This window comes from Phodopus roborovskii, unplaced genomic scaffold, assembly GCF_943737965.1.
Source record: "Phodopus roborovskii unplaced genomic scaffold, PHOROB, whole genome shotgun sequence".
Taxonomy (NCBI): domain Eukaryota; kingdom Metazoa; phylum Chordata; class Mammalia; order Rodentia; family Cricetidae; genus Phodopus; species Phodopus roborovskii.
Window position 1 is genome coordinate 57,509,084 of NW_026126480.1, and position 17,805 is coordinate 57,526,888.

A 17,805-nucleotide genomic window follows, 5' to 3' on the forward strand; every position below is an offset into this window, starting at 1 on the left:
CAGTCGTGGGAATTGACACACACCACTCTTGCCCAGCACGTCCACTACTCTAGACTGTGCTGTCTCTGAAAGGGTGGGACACAAACATAGTTTTGGCCACACATTTCCCTGGTCCTGCTCTGTGGAACCTGACTATTCAAGACCCAAAGCCCCTAATGTTCACAGAGACCATGAGTAGTCCTGGTTTCCTGGCCTCTTCCCCTCTGGGATGTCCTCCTAACCCAGAGTTCCTCCCCTGCCCAGCTCAGCTCACTGTCAGTGACTGGTGGGTGTCCAGAGCCTGGCCCGAGACCTCAGCCTGCTTTCAGAGAGGGCGACACAGAGACTGGATTTGTTGTATCCTTATTCTCTCACCCTGGGCCAGGAGAGCACATGATGGCCTTCCTCCATTTCTATTACCTTCCAGGCCCACAGTAGGCAACCTCACTGCCCAGGGAAGTGCCAGAAGGAGCCTCCTGGAGAAAGCTAGGGAAGCAGAGGGTCGGGGGCACCAGCATCGGCTGGGTCTTACCTTGATCATTCCCATTTAGTTTCCATCTCCCTTTCTCTGGGATTAGGTGGATGGGGGTGGGTGGAGGGCTAAATCGTGCGTCTGCTAGGACTTACGGCTGCCTGACCTCAGGGAAGAAATTCAAGCTCTCAAAGCCGAAGTATCACTTCCAAAGTGGTGAGCAATAAAAATGTTGTCCCAGGAAGGCCCTTAGCAAAAGGCTGGACTCAGAGGTGTATTTATAAACCTTATGCACGTAACCCCATACCCCTGGGCTAACTTTGTGCTCCGAGACAAGCCCTTTGCTCTCTCTGGACTTCACTTTCCTCCTCAGGTAATATCCCTAGAAAGGTGTCCTGTACACATGCCTGTAATCCAAGCTAATTAGGCTGAGGCAGGAGGATCACAGGTTCAAAGGCAGTCAAGGCAACTTAATGAAATCCTGTCTCAAGATGGTATTTTAAGGGTCTGAGGCAATAACTCAGTAGTAAGATTGTTAGTCTACCATGTGTAGGCCCTCAGTTTAAGCCCTAACACTAAAAAAGAAACCACTTCCTACTTCAAAAGCAAATTTCTTATATCCAGAGTTTGTCACACTGTCTTTCTGTACTGACTGTTCCCACTTCAAGAAGTCACCTCTCCATCCAAATCTTGATAACCCTTGGTGCCAGATAGGTATGGCCAATCCAGGAAGAGCTCTGGAGGGCAGCACCTAGTCCCCACACTGGCTGATGGTCAGAGTTCTGTCGGTACCCTGACATGCCTAGAGACATGGCCTGTTCAGAGTAATCACTGGACCTGCAGCACCACCCAGGGGTATGCACACAAGTGCAGTGTGGACTGTGTTCCATGCTGCCCCTAGTGGTGGCTCAGAAGAGTTCACTCTCCCTCCAAATCCAGAGTGATCTAATAAAATATCCCACAGAGACCCCGGCCTTTAGGTCTCTTCCTTCTGCCTGGAGCCCATTACTGACAGGTCACCTTTGTCCCTTCTTCCTCTCTGTCATCTATGCTGTAGCTCTTGGCAGTGGGTCACCTCTGCTCAGCTGAGTCCCACCTCCCTGCCTGTATGCTTTCTCAGAGCAAAGATGCAGAGATCATAGACCATACTCATCAATGGGACAGGAAAAGGCCTTGGTTGTCGCCCTTTTTACTGACTACAACAATCCTGGGTTCAGAAATAAAGCTTCCTGGGGGAAGCCATGGCTTGTTTGTTCTTTCAGTCTACCAACAGCTGAGTCTCCAGTGGCCAGCTCACCAGAAGCAGCCTCTGCCTTTGTGGGTGTGGCTGGCGGTGGGGAGATAAAGGCCCTGAGAAAGGACACTGTGCAAGCACATTGTGTCCTTAAAGACCTCGGTACTTTCCCAGTCCTACTTCCTGTGACTGGCTCTCTCTCTCCCCCTCTCTCTCTCTCTCTTTTGTTTTTCCAGGCAGGGTTTCTCTGTGGCTTTGGAGACTGGCCTGGAACTAGCTCTTGTAGACCAGGCTGGTCTCGAACTCAGAGATCCACCTTCCTCTGCCTCCCGAGTGCTGGGATTAAAGGCGTGCGCCACTGCCCGGCTTCTTCTCTTGAATATTAGCTCTTGAGTCAAATGGTTTGAAGAAAGACCCAAATATCTTCCAAGTCCAAAGAAAAAACACTGATGACAGCAGAAGGCAGTAGGGCCATGATTGTGATGTCCTAAAACATTGGGTGGCTGTGCGTTCCATTTACAGTAAAGCCAGTCTGGCTAGGATTGTAAAATCCTGTCAATCAAAAGAACACTGGTACCCAGAACCTATAACAAATCTCCTCCAACCCATTCACAGGTCACCAGATGGTCCTCAGGGACCCACTGTTGTCTAGTCCATCTTACAACAGCTGTCCTCAAGTCCTTTCCAAGTCAGCATAGCAAAGCCAGCTGAGCATTAGGGGATCAAGGCATGGTAGTTCAAAGTAGTCCAAATGGCTACAACTTCTGTCCCAAACCTCCTTGCTAGAGCACTGCCCAGCCCCAGTGGCCCTGAAAGCTCCCATGTGTTCAGCTAGATATATGAAGAGCTCATCAAGCTGCTGATCACCTCCAGCCATACACAGATACCCATGCACAGATATCCAGGCTGTTCCAGCTGGGGCTGGGGCTGGTGCCTGGCACATGCTGGTAGGGATTTTTTCAGTAGCACCTTACTCCTTATCATCTCCTCCACCTGGACTAACTGCCGGCCCTCTTGTGACATTTGGCATAATGGGGGAGAGGGGAAGAGATGGCCAGACCAACTGGGCTAGAAGCATGAATTGCCCATGTGTGCTCTGAGGTATCTGCTGTCACTGCAGTGGCTCAGGGTGAGTACTGTCCCCCCCTCTGGTCTTAGCGTCTTGGCCTGGGAGATGTTAGGGTATGATTACTCTGGGCTTTGAATATTAGGGTCATAACTTTTGTAGGGGATAGAACCCCACAGATTTGGAGATATTGGTCAAGAGTTTCAGTCGAGCACTGTAACGAGAGGAGCAGACATGGGTGTCCTCACCTTTGGTAGTGCTCAAGGGCAAGATGGGATCTAGGAGTGTGTGTGTGAGGTTTGGTAAGATAGTTATCACAGAGAAGACAGAAGCTCAAGGATGCGGGCCTAGATTTCCCTGGTACCTTCACAGCTCAGACCGCCTAGCCCTGCAGTGTCCCTTCAATCGCCCTCCTGCCCCCTGGATCTCTGGGTGACAGATGCCATAGGCCCTAGTTTCAGTTGGCAGCCAGGGTTTGGCCTGAGTCATACGGGGTATTGGGTGTCCAGGTCCAGCCCAAGAATCAAGTGGAAGAAAAACATAGGTGAGGCCAGGGCTCAAAGTGAAGGGCAAAAGTCAGCAGCCTTGGAGTCTTTGTAGCCCAAGCCTTTCTTTTCTTCAGTGTGCAAACTGTGGCGCCCAGGGTCCTAGAGATGAGGTGGCAGAGAACTCACCAGGGCCACTCAGTGGATCGGTGATAATGTCTGCCACCCCAGGCCCTGTTCTAGGCAGTGTAGTCCCTGGTGATTACTCCCACACAGTGGCTACTATCCTGTACATATATGGCTAGGTCTTGGTCATCCCTGGGAATGAGATCTGTGCCCGAGTTCTTCCTGAACTTTCTGGGAGCAGCTATAAGGCCAGCAAAGAACCCCTGGAGTGTTGGTCACCAAGTGCCTAATGGCTCTTTTCCAGTAAAACTGGAGTGACATGGCCCACTGCACCTGGCGGAGATGGATGCTCAGAGAGCAGCAGCGTGGGCCCAGCCACAGGGTGAACTGGGCAAGTGCCTCCCGCGAAGATTATTCTGGGTTTCCTGGCTGGTCAGACAGACCTCAGACCAGAGTAACCAGGCCTAGGATGGCACAGGCCCTCCCCAGGATGCAGAGACTCACCAGGCCTCCACTTGGCACAGCAACACAAAATAGAAGCCTGCCTCCAGAACCTTCGCTGCCTCTCCTAGGGAGGACAGGGGTTCCGTTCGCTACTTGCCGTAACAGTCAGGCCTTTCTCCTGTGGAGCAAGTGTGTCCCTTCCTCCCAGACCTTGCATTACCGTACCAGTGACATTAGCGTACAAGAGCATTAGCTATCTAATGATCTTACTGAGCTCCAGGCAAGTGAGAATAAAATTACTTTTTTTTTTTTTTTTATTTCCTAAAACAAAAGTAGAGGTGGGGAAACAATGTGATAGAAATTATGATCCACTCCTTCTGGGTTCTCTGCCTCTGTAGATCAACAAGCAGTTGGTCTCTCTTGGCTGGGGGTCCTGGAGGGCTTCCCCAGTGCAGGCTGAGCCTCTTCTCCAATTTAAATATTGGTTAGTCCATTAGATTGGATGACACAGCATGGGTCCCTTCTTGATACAGCTGACACCCCCCCACCCCACCCGCCCTTACACTTCCCTCATGCCCTCAGCCTCCCTGACCTCCCCTCCCCTCCACACTCTTGCTTGATCCTCACTGGTCACTGCCAACAGCCCTCGTGAGACACCCCACCTCACCCTGCTTCTCCTGCCCTGATAGCAGCAACCTCAAGCCACATCTTATACAGTGGCCTTGATGGCAAAGCCTAGCTCTACCCAAAGGGCCTTAGGGGAGCCTGGCAAGGGCATCTGGTAAAGGTAGATTGTCCTAAAGCCCAGCCCTCTGTTACCCTCCTATCAAAAGCATTCTGTAGGAAATGTTAATACAACAACACCTAAAATAAACAAACAAACAAAATTGTAAAAATAGGAAAGAGCCAATGCTGGCCATGCTGTCCTGGGGAGAGCAGCTCAGGGGCTCCCCTGCAAGGTCCATGTTCCCTAGACCAAACATCAGGGACTGGCCAGAGGATTTGGAAAAGGTCTGACCACCCTAGAATCTTGGAGTTTTGAACTAAGAAGCATCTGGCCGGAGTGAAAGATAGGTTATGGCTCTAGGCTGGCCAGTCCCTCCTTCAATCTGGCCACTGCCTCAGCTAAGCTCACACAGGGGACATTCCCTTTGGTTTCTGGAGTTGGGTAGATGGTGAAATAGAACCTTCGCAACCCTAGGGCCTAGAGCTGTGATGGTGGGCATGGGAGGACTTTTTCTTGCGTCTCAAGGTCTAAGTTGGCCCTGGGCAGCTGGAGGGAGGCCCTATGTACCAATCCCAGTCATGGGAAGGACACCCAGAACACAAAGCATGTCTTCATCCAAACAACCAGACCATAGGCAGACAGGGAGTGTAGAGCCAAGTCCTAGACCCTGCTCCACAGACCCCCAGCGTGTCTGTGGGATAGAAGGGAGTGTGGACTAAGGTCTGGTGGCTAGGCCACGAGGAGCAGTCTCATACCATACCAGGGATCTTTAGATGCAGAAGTTAGAGGCAGAGATGCAGCCACCTGCCTGAGCCACTTCTCTCCTGCTCTTTGGGAGAAGGGCCTGGGAGGCAGAGGGGACAGGGTTAGGGCTGACAAAAGGGAACCCATGAGGATAGGATGGGGGTGTGGAAAGAAGGACAAGAGAGAGCGGAGGACCAAGCATGGGGAATGTGAGCCAGTGGACACTTCAGTCTCATGAGAACCCTTCAGAACAAAAGCCCTCCCCTCCCTCTGGCCATTACCCCAACTGTGCCCATCCCCGAGGGTGGCCCAAGGACTGCTGTGTCATTTATGGAGGTAAGCATCCAGCCACAGCTCCCCAGACTTCTTCAGGGAACTGCAAAGAGAGAGAGGACCAGGGCTCAGGAACCAGGACAGAAAGGAACCAAGGCTTCTAGACTGAGACATGAAGGAAGTCATGCTACTCATTTCTGCTACTGACCGATGCTCCCCAGGGAAACTCCTGGGGAAGGAGAGAGGGGAGGTCCTTTTCCAGCCCTGGGTGGACCAGAGGCCAGTGGTCCCCACTGTGAGCTAGAATCTCTACTGTGAGTAAGGCCAGCCATGTGCCTCTCACCTCTTCGACCCCACCGCCTCTCTGGCCCCTTCTGATGCCTCAGAACCTCAGCACCTGCCACCTCACCTCACAATGTCCAGCAGGGCCCTCAGCAGTGGCTTCTCCTGGTACTTGATGCCGTGCTTGGCGCAGAGAGACTTCACTAGTGGAGCGATCTTGTGCAAGTTGTGCCGTGGCATGGTGGGGAAGAGGCTGAGGAGACAAGTGAGCAGAGGGAGAGCAATGGACCCATGCTCGCGCCTCTCCCTACAGCCCAGGGAGGCAGGCAGGCTGAGGCCCTATCTGCAACCAGGGTAAGACTATGGACTCTTACCATCTGTCTACGGGGGCTACTGGGGATGTGCAGAGGGGCAATTTATGAGCAGGGGCACTCCAGAAAGCCACAGTGGTAGTGCACAGCAGAGACAAGGGTCTTGTGTTTTTTTTTTTTGAAAAGAGAAACAAATCTGAGTATCAAGGTTCATGCCTGTGGTCTCATCACTTGGGAGGACAGGGCAGAAGACGCCTGTAAATTCAATTCCCCAAAAAAAAAAAAAAAAAAAAAAAAAAGTAAAGAGAAAGAATGGAAACAAATGGGAGATGAGGTGAGAAGAATAATAAAAGATGAGACAAAGGCAGATGCACTAGTGACAGTCCTTTAGCCGTCTGTGCACCACACAGCTATCTAGCAGGACCTCAGTTTCCTAGTCAATTGACCTGGAGTGAGTCTCTCAGCGTTGGGAGCACTATACGACTGTGAGATGGTCTTGCAAGCTTTCGGTATCTGCAAAGTGGCCTTACATGAAGGAGCGCAGTCCCCAGGATGTGTGGCACAGGGCCTGGATAACAATGCCCCAGGACACGTTGATCCCAGAGCCCCTCTCCTGCCCAACCACGTTCTCAGATGGGTTAGTGGCCTTGCTGACAAGAGAAGATAAACCTGCATGGTGCCCTTGGCCTGGGGGCTGGTGACCACTGTCCCCCATTCCTTGTCTACCCTCTCCCTCAGACTTGCTAGGCCACACTCACTGGTGTTCAATCTGGAAGTTGAGGTGCCCGCTGAACCAGTCATTGAAGAAGGACTGTTCCACATTGCAGGTGGCTGCCAGCTGCAGAGGGGACAGGGAATAAATGGCTGGGGGTAAGAATGAAACCACAGGACCTCAACTTCCCTCGTAAAGGTCGCCTTACCCAGGGTCTCAGGGCCACCTCTCTAGGTCATACTGTTCTACCTGGAAGCCTCAGCCCACCCAGATTCCCTGAGGATCCTCTGGAAGATTCCTCCCATTCCTTCAATATCTTCTTGTGTGTTGTTTTTAACTCAGTCTTGCCTTGGACTCCTGATGCTTCTGTCTCCACTTCCCAAGTACTAAGATTACAGATATGGGCACACTGGGTTTACTGGGTGCCAGAGGTCTAACCCAGGACAGTATGCAAGCACCAGCTGAGCTACATCCCTTATCTTCCCACCTCCCTTTCTTGCTGAACTCTGAAGCTGCCAACAGGCTACAAGCAGTCCTGAGGAAGCCCAGCACAGTCCTGGATCCACTGAGGCAGCCAAGTCTGGGTGAAGGCGTGGGCAGCGGGGTTCAGGCTTTGTAGGCTTTGCCTTTGCCGCCCCTCACCTGGCTGCTGAACCAGTCCCGGTAGTGATCGAGATCAATCTCCATGACGATGTGGTTCATCTGTGTGACCCACACAAACCAGTGGCTCTCCAGGAACCTAGAAGACGGTGCAGCTCAGTGCTGAAGCCTCAGGGTGGGGGACAGGCAGTCACACAGAAACAGACCCACTGTAACCACTCTACCCCCATGACAGGTACAGGGTTCACATCACAGCCCCATCAAAGTCAGTGCTCTCAAATGCACAGGGTGAGCCAGCAAATCTGGGGTACCTGATAAAGTTGAGGAAAACCAGGGCTCCCAGGATGCCATAGAAAGGGATGTAGGTGTAGAAAAAACGCACATAGTAGCTGATGGCCCAGGCCAAGTCCTGCAAGGAAACAAGATTAGACTTAAGCTGCCCCTCCCTACTTACCACAGAGGCGTGTATACACACAGCTCACACTGCTTGGCATAGGTGCTCAGAAACCACAGCAGGCTGCTAGGAAGTTGGGACACAGGGCCATACACAGTCAGACACTTGCCTAAACCACCTGTTTGCATGGGGTTTGCCTTGGTGAGTTTCAGGAAGGAAATGAGATATTGGCTAGGAGGTAGTCAGCAGGTCCAATGATTGTAATGTGAGTCCCCAACATGTGGCCAGATTGCTGTCCATCCTCAGCCTTGCCTCTGCTCAGGCACTTGGATTTCCTTCCTTTCTTAGGAGGGAAAGGGACAGGAGACACGCCACCTCTCCCTGCAACCCTGACCCAGGTCATTTCTCATGTTGGACTCTCTTCTTGGGCCCTCTCCCCTTATCACTTTGTCTGCCCCTCCTCAAGATTGGTAGCAAGGTCCTAAGCTTGGATGTCTCTCCTGGGAAGCCTCTGCCACAGGCAGAGAAATTCTGCAGAGAAATCCACATCTCTCCATCCCCTGCCACTTAGCAAGAGCCTCCCTTTGCTCTCCTGCTGATGGTTCTCATGCATCCAGGACAACTAATGACCTGTGGTCTGAGCATATCCAGCTCTGCTCCAAGCCCTCCATATAGCACTGCAGGATCCAGAAGCCTCTGCCTCAGCACGCTGACCTGGCTCCCTCGGGGCCTTTGCACAAACTGCCATCAGGAATGCTCATGCCCAGCCTTTGCTCATCAGAAGGTTATTTCATCAAGGATCAGCCACTCCAAGGCAGTGGGAAAACACTAAAGAGAGGCTGGAGAGGTGGTCCACTGGTTAAAAGCACTGGCTACTCTTCCAGAAGACATAGGTTCAATTCCCAGAGCCTGTACAAAGGCTCACAGGCATCTGTTGTAAACCTAGTTCCAGGTGACCTGATGTCCTCTTCTGGCCTCTGTGGGCCCCAGGCAGTGCACAGATACACATGCAGACAAAACCAAAACCAAACCAAAGATCTTGAAATGACAATAGAATCTGGCACATTGGTCTTAGTTTGGGCACAAAATGGAGAACAAAACCAGGACCACATTGATGATGAAGACATGGGGGGGGGGGTTCCAGAACAATTTAGAGAACAAGGGTGACCCTAGACCCTAGACAGTGCTTTCTTGGCTGCAAGGAATTGAGGCTGGCTCCTGGCACCATTCCTGGTTGTCAGAGTGCTATCAGCTAAGTAGGAAAGGGATGAGCTCAGGAGGGATGGTGAAAGAACGGTTGCAACAGCTAGGAGTAACTGGAGACAAGATGCTCAGATCTGGCAGGAGATCAAGAGGAGTAGGCGCAGCAAGCTCCAGGCATACTTTGATCATCCTTTCATTTTTTTTTTTTCTGGGTTGAGTTTGAACTCCTGGTCTTATGCATGCTAGGCAAGCACTCTGCCTCTGAGCCAATCCTCAGCCCCATGTTAATCTACTGCATAAATGAAGGGCATAAGTAAATATGTATATGTGTGTGCATATTTGTAGGATGTGGCACACACACACACACACATACACACAAAGAAATAAATGTACAGCCAGAGGCATGGCTTGGGAAGTAGAGGCAGGAAGATTGTGAGTTCAAAGCTAGTTTGGGCACACAGTAAGGTCCTATTTCAAAATTAAATAAGTAAATAAATAAATGTATGGAGAGGTGAAGGCTGGGAAAACAACAGGGAGACTACAAAGGTAAGTAGCCATGGATAATTGGTCCCAGGAAAGTGGGGTCTGAAAAGTATCCCAGGTGCTGCTGCAGGTACCCCATGCTGCATTGTGAGCAGTCTTTCAGACTCTTGGGGCTTCTCATCTCCATCCTCCAGGCTAGGGTCTCCCAGCCCTCACGGTATGTGCCACTACAAGATGTACAAGATGATTCTTCACCATGGGACTTCTGTGCTTTGTGGGATGTTTATCACCCTTCTTGGCTAGACGCTGGGCTGGCATCATCTTCCCACTGCTAAATCTGATCATCATAAGTGTCTCCAATGGCCCAGGAACCTGCTGGTGTTCATCTGTCTATGTTGTGAGTTATTTCTCCCTGAATAAAAATCTATTTGGCCTATTTGTTTCTTCTGATCTTTAATATATATCGGTAGCCCAGGACCTGGTGACAATTGCTCTGGATGCAAGGCCTGGGGGTCTCTCATATTCTCCCAGCTCTGCCTTCAGATGCTCTTGAGGGACATGGCTTGATTTTCCTTCCTGCTCTTCCTAGTTAATCCTTTGTTCTTTGTGGAACAAACAACACACACACACACACACACACACACACACACACACACACACACACACAAGATCTAGGGATATAGAGAAGGCCCATTTTCTCACAACTAAGGACCTGCGTTTGATCCCCCAGAATCCTCCGCATGAATGGTGATGTGTGCTTATAATCCCAGCACTGAGGAAACAGGATCAGGAAGATTGCTAGGGCTCTCTGGCAGCCAGCCTAGCCCAATTAATGAGCTCCAGGCCAGTGGGAGACCCTGTCTCAAAGGAGATATAGATGGCATTCCTATGGATGACACCCAAGGTTGTCATCTGACCACCACAAGCATGAGCACATAGTAACTGCAATGCTTATGACAAAACATAGTAGCTGTACATGTTGTGTGCATGTGTAGGTATCATACACACAGAGAGAGGGGGGGAGGGAGGGAGGGAGGCTCTAAGATGCACTCCAGATATGAGGTGCTGTTGTGTGAGAGAGAGAGGTGATTCAGTGTGGGGAGGATACAAGAATGTGGCATCTGGAGTTCACTGTATCCCTTCGTCATATTGGGCAAGGCACAAACTTTCCGTCTGAGTAATTCTCATTGTGAAACTTTGTAGTTGTTCTCATTGATAATATGGGATTTTTTGTTTGTTTTTGTTTTGCTGTTGTTGTTTGTTTTGTTTTGAGAGAGTCTTATCTTGTAATCCTGGCTGGTCTGGCGCTCTCACTATTCGACCAGGCTAGCTTTAAACTCATAGTGATCCATCTGCCTCTTTGTCTCACAATGCTGGGATTAAAGGCATGTGCTACCACATCCAGCTACTGATGTGATTTTAAAAATCTAAGAACACACATTAAGTGGCTGTGAACTTTTCTGTTCTCTCCTGAGTGCAGGCACCATGTTTCCATCGCAGCTAACTCTGCTTGTGGTGGTGACTCCTCCTTAGAGCTTACTATGCATGGGTAGCTACTTGTTTTGTACAAAAATCACAACTGTATTACAATGCAAACCCAAGCTTGCCATCTCAAACACAGCCTGCGTCCCTCCCTGAAGGTACCTCTAAGCCTGATGTTTTGGGTAGGAACATGCCCATTGTGATGGCTAATCTTGGTTGTCAACTTGATTACATCTGGAATCAACTAAAAGAACCACAGAAGAAGGAAGCTTTTGCTTTTTCCTGCCTGCCCACACTCTTGCTGGCAAGCTCACCTATCCTTTTGCTGTGGCATTCCTTCATTGATGTTAGAATCTACTGTCTAGGAAGTCTCTGGGACTCCAGCACCAAACTGAGACTGCTGAGACATCCAGTCTCACGGGCTGGACAACTACCAGATTCTTGGTTTTTCTGCCAGGAGACTACTCTAACCACTGCCTATAAGCCACTCTGGTGTGTGTGTGTGTGTGTGTGTGTGTGTGTGTGTGTGTGTGTGTGGTATTCATTTAATCAGTTCTGTTCTTTCAGAAAACTCCAACACCCTTCCAAACTCATACACTGACATTCTGACTCCAGCCCCTCAAAAGGCAGTGTCTTTAGACATTGCTAAAGTCCTTGCTAATGAACTCATGAAGGCAAGATCATCCCAATGGGTCCTAATGCAATAGAACTAGTGTCATCCTATAAGGAAGGAACAAGGCTAGTGGTACAGCTCATTTGGTAACGGGCTTGCAACTCTATCTAATACCCAAAGCCTACATACAAAAGCTGGGCACCATGGCACACACTTGTAATCCTGGTACTGGGGAGGTAGGGTAAGGCAGATCCTGGGGCTTGTTGGATAGTCTAGCCTAATCTCCAGGGCAGTGAGAAACCCAGCAGTTTCTGTGGTGGTCTGAATGAGAATGCCCCTGCAGAGGCTCATATAGTTGAATGCTTGGCTCCTACCTGGTGAAACTATTTGGGAAGAATTAGGAAGTGTGACCTTGTTGAAGGAGGTGTGCCACTGGGGATGGGTTTTGAGGCTTCAAAAGTTCACAATATACCCAATTAACACTCTGCCTCATAGCTCTGTTTCAAGGTTTGAGCTCTTAGCTACTACTCCAGGACCATGCCTGCCTGCTGCCTGCTGCCTGCTGCCTGCCATGGTAGTCATGGACTCTCACCCTCTGAAACTGTATGCCCCCACTAAACTTTTCCTTCTATAAATCACCTTGGCCGTAGTGTCTTGTCATAGCAACAGAAAAGTGACTAAGACAGTTGTCATTTGGCCTCCACATGCACACACATGCAAGGACACCCACACACATGCATGTACCTATAGACACACACAAATATACATTAGAAAAATAGGGGAACGCCCTGACCACAGATACACAGGCCTAGAAGGGAGATGATACACAGGCAAATCTTCCCATCAAGCAGAGGGGCCTGGACCCTCCCACTCCCCTCCCCAGGCTGCTGTCAACTGATTTTAGACTTCTGGCCTCCAGTGAGTGAGAAAATATGTTTCTATTGCTGAGGCCCTCCACTCTCAGTGGGCTGTGTTAGTCTCTTGTCACACTGCCTTTGGGAACTTTCTAAGGGACTCAGCTAGGGCAATGACTGCCAGTTGGATGCCCTGTGTGTATGTACTGGAGGTGTCTTTAGAACGGGCATGCTATGGGAGAGATGCGTGGGGATTTGCAGGCCCAGTGACACCCACCACCAGCAGCACCACTTGACTTACCACCCAGTCCCTGCGGCTAATCATGGTCATGATGATCTGGTACTGGAAGTACATGGGGATGAGCAGCGGCGGCCCAACTGTAAGAAAACAGACGGCCTGTCAGAGGCAAAGGAGCCAGCTGGACACCACCCGCAGGGCCGCTAACAGTCAGGTGCCTGGGAGTCTCGATGAAAGTAACAGGTCCAGAGGTGTTTGCACAAGCTGCTGGCACCTTCTCTTGAATAGGGGTGCTGTCATTTTGCCAGTTTGTAAAGGGTATGGGAGGAAATGGGACAGATGAGCACATGCGGTTGGGGACCTCTGGCCCAAACTCACTCAGGAAGAAGTATTCATGCTGGTGGTTGTAGGGCAGGTATTTCAGCTTCTTCTTGCCGTACTGAGGAGAGGAGAGAGGAGAGAGGGTGAACATGAGCCTCTGGACCCCACTTTATTCATTACCCTCCTCAGAAGAGACCTTGTCTCTTTTCCACCTATCTGCATCTGGGTCCAACAAAGTTGGCAGCTGCCAATTTCCTCGGGCCTGGCTGCACATGCCAGTGTTTTTACTGGAGTTAAGAGTTAGACCTGGTGAGTTTTGCCAGTCACCTGTCTGCAATGGATCAATTAAAGAAATGTGTTAATGGAAAAAACAGAGAAGGGAGATTTCATCAGTGTGGTCACATTGTGAAGAAAAACATGAAGAGGTACAGGGAACCACACTACACCATACCCCTACCCGTCATTGGGATCCTAAAATGAGGTTTTGCTATAAACCAAATGCAAGAGGAATATATAACTAAAAGGGTGTGGTCAAAGTGTGGCCCTGACCAGCACTGAGCCATCTTTGTCTCTGTTCTAGTCTTTCCTGCAAGGAGGTCTGACAAGTTCTCAGAATTGTGTGAGATCTCTCTGGGAGACAAGCCCTGCCCCAGCTGGCACCAGGCTTCAGCACCTTCTCCCAGCATGCAATTCCTGGGTAATTTCCAATTTCTTAGGGTCAATAGTCTGAGAGCCAAAGGCAGTAGGCATAAATTTCTTTTTAGAATACCTTCATTCCTGCCAGCACTGTGAGGCCCAAATCCCAGGCCAATTTGCAGGTTGGTGGCTGAAGTTTGGGCTCAGAGTCAATCACTGTCCAAGGCCATGAGAAGTAGGCCTGCTGTTTGTCTTTTTTTTTTTTTTTTTTTTTTTTTTTTCCCCTGTTGTAATTTTATTGGGAGTATTGGGGATGGACTCCAGCGCTTAATCCATGTTAAACCACTAAGCTACACGCCTAGCCTTAGGGCCAATTTAGAGAAGAACAATAAAAAAGCTTACATAAGCCTGGGTACCCCACAGGGAGCTTCTAGGACTGTCTTTACCCTTCTGGGAATGACAGAGGCTCCCAGGTCTCAATGGGGCACTCCTTGGAGACTATTAACAGCTAAAAGAAGTCAAACAAAGCCCAGTCATCATCCTGGGAACATCTATTCTTGAAATCTTGTATCTTGTAGCCATTTCTAAAGACGAATCTCTTTCCCTAGCGGCTCTTGACACATAAAGAAGTCAGCTAGACAGAAGAGGCCCTGCAGGGCTGGAGAGATGGCCCATATGTTAGGAGCACTTGTTCATTTACAGGACCCAGGCCTGGTTCCCAGCACCAGCATGGTGGCTCACAATCATCTATAACTCCAGTTCCAGGGGATCTAATGCCTCCTCTGACTTCTATGGGCACCACACACTCAGGTGGTGCACAAACACATGAACAGACAAAACAGTTATATACATAAATAAAATATGGGTGAAATAAAATAAATAGAAGCAGCAGCAGCACCCTTTAATTCCAGGCCCTGACCCCTAGGGAGCAGCCTACCCAACACTGCCATGAATCAAGGAGCACCTGCCCTTTTTGCTTACAATGCAGGACTGGGGCTGGGGGGGGGGTGTAAGCCTGTACTTGGGGTCAACAGATACAAACGTATTAGGTGCTGCTTCTTGCCAACAGCAGGTCCCCAAGCCTCTCTGAGCACGTTTGGCTTCCAAGTTATTGGTTGTTAAATGTTGCCAATGGGAACTTTGATGTAAAGACACACTGGCTCCAGGACAATGCCACCCTTCGCTCTCCAGGTCCAAAATTTAAGTCATCCTCCTCGAACACTTTTGGGGGTCCGGAGAGCAAAATGAGTTACAGATGGAAGAAAACTTGGGTGTCTCCCAAGCTGACATCCCTATCCTCCAAGTGAGAACACAGAGTGGAAAGTGTGTGTCAAAATCACAGAGGCCCATGAGTTTCCACAAGGAAGGGGTGTGGGTGGGAACAAAGTCCAGCCTGTGCCCAGAACATGTATCTTGGTGCCAGTGGCCATGGTCACACGCTTGCTGAAGGACAACCAGAAATGATCCCTTTGTTCCTTGCAGCCTCCTGTGTCTTGGCAAGGACCCCATGCATTCCCAGAAAGTATGTCCTGTACACGCAGTCTGTCATTAGAGTCAGGCCCGAGGTTGGCCTTGGAGAGGTCAGAGCGAGGGAAGCCTCAGAGGGGGCCTTTGATAGTTTCCCAGTAAAGGGAGGGGTGAAAGGTAGGAAAGGGAAGAGAGATATAACTAACACACACACACACACACACACACACACACACACACACACACCCCTAAGGTGTCCAGTGAATGGGGAGAGCAGCAGCCCAAGGGAACGTGAGGACAGGCCCTGGGTCCTGCTCTGACCTCTTCCCAGGCCTAGACTCTAAATGCAGGCTTCCCAGCCCTGGATCTGTTCCTTCTTGAGACTGTGCTGGCTAGTTTTATTTTAATGACAAAGTCACTGGAGAGGAGGGAGCCTCAACCAGAAAAATGCCTCAGTAAGATCAGATTATAGACAAGCCAGAGGGGCATTTTCTTAAGTAGTGATTGATGTTTTTGTGGGTGGGGCCCCATGGTCCTATACAAAAACTGGCTAAACAAGCCCTGAGGGGTAAGCCAGGAAGCAGCACTCCTCTATGGCCCCTGCATTAGCTCCTGCCTCCAGCTTCCTGCCCCACCTAAGTTCCTGTCCTGACTTCCTTCAGTGATGGACTATGATGTGGAAGTGTAAGCTAAATAAACCCTTTCTTCCCCAATTTGCTTTTGGTCATGGTGTTTGATCATAGCAATAGTAACTCTAAGACAGAGACTGAAAACCAAGGACAATCTTCAGGTCAGTAGAGGCCAGAAGGTCACTTTAGAGGACCATGGGAAGGGTCAATGGGGGGGGCATTTGAAGGTTGTATCTGCTTAGCAGGTACTGTTCCTACTGGTTTATGGTCACTGTGGGGATTACAGAGGCTGTTGGGCTGTCTCCAGCTGGTAAGCTTCGTTGGCTCACACATGCACTTTTCAGCATCCCAGAATGACCCACCAACATGGCCAGGACACCCCAGACAGTGGCAGGTCTCAGATCTCGGGGATGCAGGGACTTGGCATTGGGAAACAATTCTTCATTGAACTAAAGTGCTTAAACTCCCTGACCTTTGTGTTCTTTGCTGCAAAGTGGAGGTATATGATGTGTTCTCCATAGCAATTCTGAGAGCCCACTGGATGAAGGTGATACAAAGGCCTATGCGATGGTGAGCAGAGTGTCATTTACAGTAACATCTATATGTACAAAGTGACATGTTGACACAGCATTGCATGTCTGTTTCCAACTCATAAGTCTCTGAAGGGACTGCTACAAAATGATGTTAGGGTCTGGCTGAAACCACCTCTTTGATCCAAAGCTCATTTGGATGGTTCATACTGATTACCAACTTCCTGGTGATTCTAGATTGATTTCGTCAAGGCTGGAAACCTCACCTTGAAGGCATCATGTCAAGGCAGCACCCCGGCATACATTAAGGCCTTAAACTGAATGAAGAGGAAAGATGAGGACCAGCATTCATCTCTCCCTGCCTCCTGACTGGTTTTCCACCCAGATGGACTGAATCCCCTTGAAATGAAAGCCAAAGAAACCCCCCTCCCCTAAGTTGCTTCTTGTCAGGTTTTCAGTCAAAGCGATGAGAAAAGAAACAGGTACACCCACAAAGCACAAACTATGGTCTTAGGGACACCAGGCCCTGCCCTTTGATGACTTGACAGCTTGTTTTACTTGGTCCAGAGCTTGTTAAGTCATGGGATCCAATAAAGGATGGAGAAAGGGTTTTAGAATGCTCTGAGCTAGAAGGGTGCACATGTGGCTTCTTTTCAGAGAGCTGGACTTACCAAGAGATATCTCCAAGGCTGGCAAGCTGGTGGCCTGGTGGCAGCTCTACCATGACTTTGTGTATGTCATTTTCTTTCTGTCTTAGTGATTCCAGTTATATAATGAATGATGACCGGTCCTGCCTCACAGGTCAAATAAGGAGTAAATGGTGTTGTGCACACCTGATAGGTACTCCTTGGGGTGCAGATCTACAGACTCGCTCAGCAACTTACTCTTCTTTCCAGCTGAGAGCTGCTGGGACCAAAGTATGGGAAGCAAAGGCTCCTGCTCCTCTCCTGTCCCACACAGGGAGGAAGCTGGGGAGACAGTGCAATTAGAAGGGAGGGGCCAGGAAGACAAATGACACTTCCACCAACTAATCTGTTGTGGTCAGAGCCCAAAATGGAGATGGCAGCACAGGCAGAACGCTCACTGAACTGAACAGCTGAAGACCACAGATGGGAGTAACAAGGGGCAGGGAGTGGGAAGTGCTACCAGCTCTGGTGGCCAGTGTGACCAGCTTCCCCACCACAGGCCAGATGTGACAGTTAATAATGATTGTCAGCTTGACAAGATCTAGAACCACTTAGGAGATAGGCCTTCTGGGTATGTCTGTGAGGGAATATTTGATCGGGGGAAATTGAGGTGGGACACCTGCCTTACCTATCATTTCTTAGGCTGTGGCCTTGGACAGAAGATAAAATAGAAAGCAAGCTGAACTCTAGCATTCACCTCCACTTCATGACTGAGGATGCGATATAGCCAGCCAGTCTCCTGTTCCTTCCGCCATGCCTTCTCTACCATAACTCTAAGTCAGAATAAGTGCTTTCTTCCTTCATGGCTTCTTGT

At 49.8% G+C, this 17,805-nt stretch overlaps 1 protein-coding gene across 1 annotated transcript in view; it reads right to left on the reverse strand.

Moving 5' to 3' along the window:
- Positions 1–5,502: 5,502 nt before the first annotated feature.
- Positions 5,503–17,805, reverse strand: part of Fads2 (fatty acid desaturase 2) — a 36,931-nt gene continuing 24,628 nt past the window's right edge. Inside the window, exons 6-12 of the mRNA XM_051193924.1 lie at positions 13,101–13,161; positions 12,786–12,862; positions 7,767–7,864; positions 7,498–7,594; positions 6,902–6,981; positions 5,960–6,085; positions 5,503–5,653 (exon numbers count right to left, since the gene is read on the reverse strand). Coding sequence (XP_051049881.1) covers positions 5,602–5,653; positions 5,960–6,085; positions 6,902–6,981; positions 7,498–7,594; positions 7,767–7,864; positions 12,786–12,862; positions 13,101–13,161 — 591 coding nt within the window. The 3' untranslated portion in view covers positions 5,503–5,601. The remainder of the gene's footprint in view (positions 5,654–5,959; positions 6,086–6,901; positions 6,982–7,497; positions 7,595–7,766; positions 7,865–12,785; positions 12,863–13,100; positions 13,162–17,805) is intronic.